At 47.8% G+C, this 9,345-nt stretch overlaps 1 protein-coding gene across 12 annotated transcripts in view; it reads left to right on the top strand.

The window, feature by feature from the left end:
• LOC102369465 (lethal(3)malignant brain tumor-like protein 3) overlaps positions 1-9,345 on the top strand; it is a 96,256-nt gene that overhangs the window by 76,554 nt on the left and 10,357 nt on the right. For 11 of the 12 annotated variants that reach the window (XR_003093627.1, XR_003093626.1, XM_025201943.1 and 8 more), the window contains one exon: positions 1,782-1,844. The exons of the other annotated variant lie outside the window; for it this stretch is intronic. Coding sequence is in view for 9 of the 11 variants with exons in the window: in XM_025201943.1 (XP_025057728.1) it covers positions 1,782-1,844 (63 nt within the window). In the remaining 2 variants the exon portion in view is untranslated. The remainder of the gene's footprint in view (positions 1-1,781; positions 1,845-9,345) is intronic. 12 annotated transcript variants of the gene reach the window in all.

Here is a 9,345-nt window from a genome sequence, read left to right on the forward strand (position 1 = left end):
GGCGCCCAAAACTGCACGCAGTATTCCAACTGCAGTCTGACCAGCGCCTGATAGAGGGGAAGTATCACCTTGGATCTGTTTGTCATGCATCTGCTGATGCACGATAAAGTGCCATTAGCTTTTCTGATGGCTTCGTCACACTGCTGACTCATGTTCATCTTGGAGTCCACTAGGACTCTAAGATCCCTTTCCACTTCGGTGCCTCCAAGCAGGTCATTTCCTAGGCAGTAGGTATGCTGGACATTTTTCCTCCCTAGGTGCAGCACTTTGCATTTCTCCTTGTTGAATTGCATTCTGTTGTTTTCCGCCCATATGTCCAACCTGTCCAGGTCTGCTTGTAGTTGTTCCCTGCGCTCCGGCGTGTCCACTTCTCCCCACAGTTTTGTGTCATCTGCAAACTTGGACAGAGTACACTTCGCTCCCTCGTCCAAGTCGCTGATGAAGACATTGAAGAGTATCGGTCCAAAGACCGAGCCCTGCGGGACCCCACTGCCCGCACCCTTCCAGGTCGATACCGACCCATCCACCACGACTCTCTGGGTACGACCCTCTAGCCAATTCGCCACCGACCGGACTGTGTAGTCATCCAAGTCACAGCCTCTTAACTTGTTCACCAGCATGGGGTGGGATACCGTATCGAAGGCCTTGCTGAAGTCTAAGTAAACGACGTCAACCCCTACTCCTGCGTTCAGGTGTTTTGTAACCTGGTCATAAAAAGAGACTAGATTAATCAGGCATGATCTACCTGCTACGAACCCCTATATGCTAACTGTTTAGAAGTGGGTTGGACCATCAAGAATTAAAAAGGCAAAAGGAGGAAATGGTATCTGACAGTGTCGCTTTTTAGCTGTTTGTCCATTTGTCTTAGTGAGAGAAATGCTGTATCTGTACCAACTAAAATGAACAGGCCTTATGAAACAGCTATTTCCCCGTTGAGAACATCCAGTTAGTAAGATGTTTGATCAGATTATTCCTCAATATACAAATCTCCTATGAGCCATGGAAGCTACAGCTGGAAAAGACAATATATGTTAAGCCATTTGGGCTGTTTCCTTTTCCTGCTGCTCTCCACTCCAGTGCAGGAGTGATCCTTATGCTGTATACTCCAGCTTTAAATAACCTAAGTTGTTGAATGTTCTCTACAGTCTTGGGGAAATTATTCCACAGTATAATTATACTCACCATTAGAAAGTTTTCCTGTTACTCAACATAAAAATAATTTTCATTCTTTTTATCCTAGTAATCCTAATTATAGCCATTGTATCACCACAAAACTTCTCTCTGCATGGTGCTTACATCTTTCATGTTCTTCTGGCTTTTGTTTTACTTTTTTAGGAAAAATACACTTGGGCAATTCTCTGAGCCATGCCTCATAAAGGACATTATCAAATTAAATTGATTAAAAACTTAATTTCCAAAACTTTCATTTTCTGACAGAGCCCCTTCTAAATAATATATCTTGGGGTTTTTTTGTTTTTAAATCTTTAAAAATAATGTTATCTTGTTTTATAAAGACCTCTTTTAAGAAGGGAGGAACTGGCTAAGTATACACAGGAAACAATGAAATGGACTGTAGGCAAAAAGTGTTGTCAAATGCACGAAGGAAACAAACTGAAAAAATGGAGGGTTTTTTTTTCCTCTTATCTTTTCCAGTTCTAGAAATGTCCAGTATCACTTGTTAGTATAATAGGTATTTAACTTTCAGACACAATTATTAATCTTAATTTGATGGAGCCATTTTAATTTTATGTTAACTATAGTGTTTCCAATGTTTATTTTAGGTGGCTAGCTTTGTTCAGCGTTTGCCAGGTTGTAAGGAGCAAGCTTCTGTATTCAGGGAAGAGGTAAGTAAAGTCTGCATGGATGCTGTTCTGTTGCTTTTGAGATTCTAAAGTTAGAGATGCTTTCACACTTCTGCTTCTGTTGATTTTGAAGTAATGGTACCCATTGCTATGTAAGCTAGGGAATTAGTGACACCTTGGGAAAGCTGCAGCATCCTGGCCAAATTCCAGCATGGGCAACTGTGTTCTGTCACTTTAAATCCACCATACAGTTTCAACTGCATAGGGCATTCTTCTTACCCTGTCTGGGACTATCCAGTAGCAATGCTGGTGGTGCTGGTGATAGAAAAGCAACCATGTTATAGAGTCATGGCGTCAATGGACTGGAAGGGACCTGTAAGATCATCAAATCCGGTCCCCTGCCATAGGCAGAAGGTTAAAGAGCTCAAACTGGCTCAACGAGGTGCTTATCCAACATCCTCTTGAACACCTCCAAGGATGGCAACTGCACCACCTCTGCCGGGAGTGTGTTCCAGGTTCTAGTTACCCTTATGGAGAAGAAGTTCTTCCTTATGTCCAGCCTAAATCTTCCCTCTATCAGTTTGTGACTGTTGGTCCTCATTCTCCAAAGGGGTGCCTTCCTGAAAAGTTGCTCCCGCAAATCCTGGTGTCCCCCCCGACATATCTGTACGCAGCTATCAAGTCACCTCACAGCTTCCTCTTACCCAGCCTGAACAAGTGTAGCTCCCAGAGTCTCTCCTCACAGGGCCTATCCTCCCAGCCTCTAATCGTGTGGGTGGCCCTTCTCTGCACCCTCTCAAGTTGATCCGTATCTTTCTCGAAGTGTGGTGCCCAAAACTGGGCACAGTACTCCAGTTGCGGCCTCACCAATGCTGAGTAGAGAGGGAGAAGCTCCTCCTTGGATCTGTTGGCAACAGATCGGCTGATGCACGCCAGAGTTCTGTTTGCCCTGCTGGCAACTTGCTCGCACTGTTGGCTCATATTCATCTTATGGTTGATTATGACCCCCCAGGTCCCACTCAGATGCCGTGCCAGCTAGTGGGCTACTGCCTATCCTATAGTTGTAGTGAAGGTTCCTCCTACTCAGACGAAGGACCTGGCACTTTTCCTTGTTGAATTCCTCATCTTGTTGTTTTCCTCATCTGATTCTGATCAGCCCATAGAACTGATCTGTCAAGGTTGTCTTGGATCTTTACCCTATCCTTTGGTGTGCTCGCATTTTTCTGCAGTTTGGTATTGTCCGCAAATTTAATCATAGAGCATTCCACCCCTTATCCAAGTTGTTAATAAATATGTTAAAAAGCATGGGTCCAAACACCAATCCCTGTGGGACACCACTGAAGACAGTCCTCCAGGGTGAGACCGTCCAGTAGATTATCTCTCTCTGGGACCGGCTTCTAAGCCAGTTATCCACCCACCTCACTGTAGGCTGGTCCAGTACCCTCCAGTTTGATTGAGAGAATTTCATGGGAGATGGAATCAAAGGCCTTACTGAAGTCAAAGTAAATGATGTCTACCTCATGACCCTTTTCCAGCTGGTTAGTTACCTGGTCATAAAAGGACACCCAGATTTGTCAGGCATGATCTACCCTCCACAAAGCCATGCTGGTTGTTTCTTAACACCCTGTCAATTAGAAGCTTGTGATTGGCCTTTTTAGTAGTTTTTTCAGAAGTTTTTCCAAGGACTGAAGTCAAACTGACCCATCTGTAGTTTGCAGAGTCATCCCTTCTCCCTTTCTTAAAGATAGGCACCCCAATGGCCCTCTTCCAGTCATCCGGGACCACCCCTGAGTTACACAACTTTTCCAATATCTTCACCAAGGGCCCTGTTACAAGTTCAGCCAATTCTTTCAGGACTCTTGGATGTAGGTCATTTGGCCCAGCAGACTTGAAAACGTCCAAATGTTCTAAGAGAACCCTCACCTGTTTGGGACTGATTTCATGTTGTCTGTAGTCTTCGTCATGTTCTCTGGGCCTCTGGATGGGTGCACAGCTCCTATTAGCCTTCTGGAATACCAATGCAAAGTATTCATTTAGGAGCTCTGTCTTTTCGTAGGGATCCCTGTGGGCTGTCCCTCCATATTCAGTAGGGGTACCACAGTGGAGCTCAATTTTCTTGCTCCCCATGTACCTGTAGGACTTTTTGTTCTTTATTTGAATGCCAACTTGATCTCCATGCCTGCCTTGGCTTTCTGTATCTCATGCCTGCCGAGCCTGGTTGTATAAGCAAACTCTTTTCTGGTTGAACCTTTATTCCATTGATTATATGTGTCTTTTTTCTTTTTCAGAAGTTTTCTAATGTCCCTGTTGAGCCAAGCAGGTCTCTTGTCTCCTTTCCTGCTCTTTGATCACGTGGGAATAGCCTCTTTTTTGGCAGTAAGAATTGCTCCCTTGAAGAGGCACCATTGCTTCTGAACTCCCAAATTGTCCAGTCACTGGTTGCAGAGGGCCTTTCTAACTAGCCTCCCAAGTTTGTTGAAGTCTACCCTGAAATCTAGGACTTTAGTTCTACTAATTGGGCTCCTAGCCTTCTGGTGCATGGTGAACCTAATCAGATTGTGATCACTGTCACCCAGAATACCTCCAATCTTCAGGTCCTCTACCATGTCCTCCCCTTTGGTAAGCACTAAGTCCAGACTGGCTTTACCCCTAGTTGGTCGTTCAACAACTTGTGACAGGAACAGGTCATCGATTAGCTGCCAAGAAATTGGCTGACTTGCTGGAGCCTGCCGAATGGTCCTCCCAACAGTTGTCAAGGTAGTTGAAGTCACCCATGACAATCAGGTCTTTAGCTGCCTCAGTCAATTCTTTAGAGAATTCCTAATCATTCTCCTCTTTTTGGTGGGAGTCTACTACAGACCTCCCTCCCATCAGGTCTCCTTCTCCTGAACCCCCTCGTATCTTGACCCAGAGTGTCTCAAGGGACCTCTCCTTGCTATCAAACCTGACCTACAAGGAGAGGTACTGCTCTTTCACATAGAGAGCCACCCCTCCTCCCTTCTTCCCAACTCGATCCTTGCTGTAGACCCTATAGCCCTCGATATCCACTGCCCAGTCATACATCTCATCCCACCAGGTCTCCGTCAGCCCAATGAGGTCAAATTCCTTATCTGCCAGGAGGAGAGCCAGTTCCTCCTGTTTGTTGCCCATGCTTCTGGCATTCCCATAAAGGCCATGCTTCTTGCATTCCTGTAAAAGCATCTGAATTCCCATCTGGTCACCTTAGTTTTTTTGTCACTATGTGAGTATCTTAGGGCATTGGTGCTCACCTGAGGGTGCACTACATCGATGCCCTCTCTCGAGTCGTTAATGTAAAGAGGATTCATGTACAGCAGTGGATTCATGTATAACAGTGGGACCTCCCCCCTCTTCCCCAGACATGCCTAGTTTAAAGCCCTCAGCAAGTCAGCGATTCTCATAGAGAAGAGCTTGTGTGTAGACCACTGCCATTGAACTGCATGCCAAGGTCAAGAAATCCAAAGACTACATGGTGACGCCATCCGCCAACATGGACAAAGAGCATGGGGCAGTGGTGCGTAGGGCCGAACAGCTTAGGGATCCTTTCTGTAACATCTCGGATCCTGGCTCCTGGAAGGTAGAAGACCTCTTGAGCAAGAGGGTCTGGATGACAAATGGCTCCTTCTGTGCCCCACAGGATGGAGTCTCCCACGACAATCACCCTTCGTAGCATCCTTAGTGGGGCGGCTGTTCCTGTCCTGCTTGCAATGCAAAGGACACAGATGCCCCATTCATCAATGCTGGGAGGGCTGCATACTGCATAGCTATTGTGCAGGGCTATTGGTGGAGCAACTGACACGTCTAGTGGCTTTGGGGCCTGAAGTGACCAACTTCCACCCGCCGTCAGTTGGGGCATCTTGTTCATGCCCGTACTTTTGCCTGGTTTCCGTGGTGTCCTTCTCTGGGTGCAAGGCCAGGCAGTATGTGTCAATCTCCGCCTTGTGTTCCCTGATAGCACACAGCCTGTTCACCTCTCCTCCTGGAGCTCCCTCACCCGGCCCTCCAGAGTCTCCACTAGTGAATACATCCCACAAGTGGGGGTGCCAGTGCCCCAGCTCCCAGTCTCCAGCAGACGTGCCAGGCAGCCCTTTCAGCCTGGAGTCAAGGGCTCAGTCTGTGTGGTGGCTGGGACCATAGGCTATTTCTGGGTAAAGACCTCTGTGGTACCAAGGGTGTGTGGTCCATCCAGACCTGGAAGCCTCGGAGTGTGGTGCGTACCCATTACCATGTCTGCGGGAAAGACCTGGGTCACACAGCCTCCTAGGTGGTTGTTTAGGTAGTAGACCAGGTGAGTGTCTGGGATTACCCCCACGTGGTCCCTGCAGGTGCTGTTGCAGTGGCTTAGCAGACAAGCTCAAATAGCTGTCTGCAGTGGGATCCCTTGGCCTTCCAGGCTGCCAAGCAGCCGGGGGTTTCCCTGAGTCCCTGGAACTCACCCTGGAGTGGGGTACCTGGGCTCCATTGCTGGAGGATTATCCTACGGCATGTGGGGCTTCAGCTGCCCAGGAGCGCCAGAGGCACGGAATGAGCTATGCATCGCCACCAGGGGCATGTAGAGGCAGTGGTGTACCATGGGTCTCCGGCACCCAGGAGCCAATACTAACATTTGTGCTGCGCGCACCGCCCGCCCCCTCCCCCCGCCTGCAGCTGATCGCTGAGCCTGGAAGTGCCAGTGGCAAAACCAGAAGTGCCACTGGGGGGCCAAGTGCCCCCCACCAGGCCAGCACCCCCAGCCCCGCCACTGCATAGAGGTAAAGAGTGCCCACCAATAGACCCTCCCGCTTGCCCGCCTGTGGGAACTCCACATGCAAACTCGCATGCCGGGCCCAGAGCATGCCTGTTTGCACGGCTCCCTAGTGGGCTGGGCTAAGTAGGAGCCATGGGTGACCCTTCCTTAGCTCCACTCAGCTGCCCTCTCTATCTAGCATCCACCCACTATGGGCCCTACTTACCTTTTGGCTCCATACTGGGGGTCAGGTCAGGGGTCCACTAGAGTCCTAGCTCATGGGGATGCGACAGGTTTACCCCTGTGCTTCTCTCTCTTTGGGCCCAAACTGGGTTTTTTTTTCCGTTGGCAGGCCCCTTTAAAAGCTGCATGTGCACAGATCGCTGCCGGCACCACTCCAGTCTTAGGGACAGGGGTCCCGGCCCACCAGAGAAGGGGGCAGATAAGTGCCGCCCCCTTCCCCTAGTTCCATGCTAACTCACATGCTGGGCCCAGAGTGTGCCTGCCTGTGATGCAGCAATGAAGAGCTCAACTGCTCTGTCTGATGAGAAGTCATGCCTGCCTTTGTTAATAAGACTGGCAACCAAGAGAATTTTCCTTAGGTCACCAGCTGCTCTTGGATCCCAAAGCAGCAGTAGATGAATTTGCAGTTGTGTAGGAAATTGCAGCCTTTCCTCTTGGATTCTGACCTTCTGATGGTTTTCTCAGCAGTAGCTGTTTCTGAAATTACTTCAGTGTAGTGTAATACACTCTACCCAGCTTTTTAAGACCACTCAAAAACTGCAACTAGCACTGGATGTGACTCTTTGCTTGTTCTTTGTGTGGTTGTCTCAGACCCTTGTGCTGGAGACTATACTAGCTCCCTTTTCATTTCCAGGCACATCTTAAGGTATTCTTAACCATTTGATCAGCTTCCTTAGTTGCACCTCTCCTTTCTAACATCGGGTGTGGTAAGAGCTGGAGGATAGGAACTGTGTTTCCTATGTTCTGTGAAGTACCAAGCATACTGTTGTGCAGAGACCAGCAACCTTAAACCACAAACCAGAACAACCTGGTTTCAGTATGACATGAGCCTGGTGACTTCAGCAGCATGTTCATGATGGAGTGCTTTGCCAGTAAGGATGCTGCCCCCAGGCAGGTGGGAGTTGCACCTGCACCACTGCTGCTTTTCCCAGCCCCCTCCCCACCACCTCCCCATTGGGCATGCACCCACAGATTCCAGCTAGAGGGGAGCTGCATTAGGACCAGGCAGCTGGAAGCTGTGTCTGCACTGCTGTTTCTCCCTACCTTATTCCTCCTCCCCCAACCCTACCTCCCCCAACCCTACCTCCAGCTGCAGAGTGGGCACCGGCTCAGTTCCCCACCAGCTGGAAGTTATGCTTTTGCTGCAGCCGGAGAGCCGAGAGCTGGGAAAAGTGGCAGCAGTGCAGGAACAACTTCAGTTTGCCCCGGCACTATCATGGGTGTGGACAGAAGAAAAGCCTTCCCATTCCATGGGCCAGATTTAGTGTCTCCACACGCCAGAGCTCGCCTGTGGGCCATGTGTTACCAACCCCTACTCTTTTGTACTAAATAAGTAATAGTCCATCATGCTCATTGTAAGAGAAATGTTCTTAATAAATACAGAAGAACATAAATTATTGGACCCCTGAGATAGCTGCAGTTCAGTAGCAGATAAATAGAAGTGATGCTTGTATATTTATAGTTTTAATTCTGGGTTGTTTTTTAAAAGTAGCAATACTTTGGAACACTATTTAATTGAATAGAATGGGAAAAATGGAATTTACTCAAATAAAAAGAAAGTTTTCAGTGTCAGCGAGCATAGGGCCAATACTCCAGTTTTTAGTGATGAGCTAGTCAGAGAAGATTGGTTTGAATAAATAAGATTTTACTGATCTATCCACCACTTGCATTTGGAATTTAAATGAGTCTTAAGTGCACCTCCAATCCTAGCCACTTCCTATTTTCATTCCTTGCCTCCAGCAGCCCAAAGCTAGCCCAGCTAAGTACCAGGCCCTATTCCTGGCATGAATTTGCAGACTTTTATTTACACTAAATTGCCAGTTTGGAATTAAAACCCTTTTAACAATATGCTGAGCTTCAGCTAGTTCTGGCCAGAACTGAAGTGTGAGTGACAGAAGTGCTGAACTCCACTCAAATAGTCCATTAACTGTAATCAGGCCTCTAAGTGCGTTCTGTTTAGGGTAAATAAATCCAGTGCAGGCTTGGGGAGGAGATGTGGTTAAGAACAAAGAGAACAAATTGTGCAAAGAATCCTAAAAAGAAGCCAAATGGGATAGAGCAAAAAAAAACTGCATAGTTTCCTGGATGGAGGGTTTTGCTCTTCTTCTCAGTGTCAACATTTAGCACACTTAGGGTCAGGAAGGAATTTCCCTTTAGGCCAGCTTGTTGGACAACATCATGGACAAGAGGGAGGAGTGGCCTTCCTTTGCACTGTGGTGTGTGGTCATCTTACTAGAATCATCTAAGCATTGGCAGTGTCCTTGTCCTCCCCTGTTTTTACCTGTGGCATGTTTATAGAGTATTCTTGGTAGTTTGGGTATTGGGTCTTATATCTTCCAGAGTATTAGTTATTCTAGGTCAGGGGACAGCAGCCTTTGGCCAGCACAAGCCAGAGCTTGCAGCATGGCTCCTTGTAGCAGGCTGCAAATCTTTACCCCCTCATCTCCCTCTCCACTGTCTCCCCAGAGTTCAAGTTTCATAGATTCATAGATGTTAGGGTCGGAAGGGACCTCAATAGATCATTGAGTCCGACCCCCTGCATAGGCAGGAAAGAGT

Source organism: Alligator sinensis, unplaced genomic scaffold (assembly GCF_000455745.1).
Source record: "Alligator sinensis unplaced genomic scaffold, ASM45574v1 scaffold883_1, whole genome shotgun sequence".
Taxonomy (NCBI): Eukaryota; Metazoa; Chordata; order Crocodylia; family Alligatoridae; genus Alligator; species Alligator sinensis.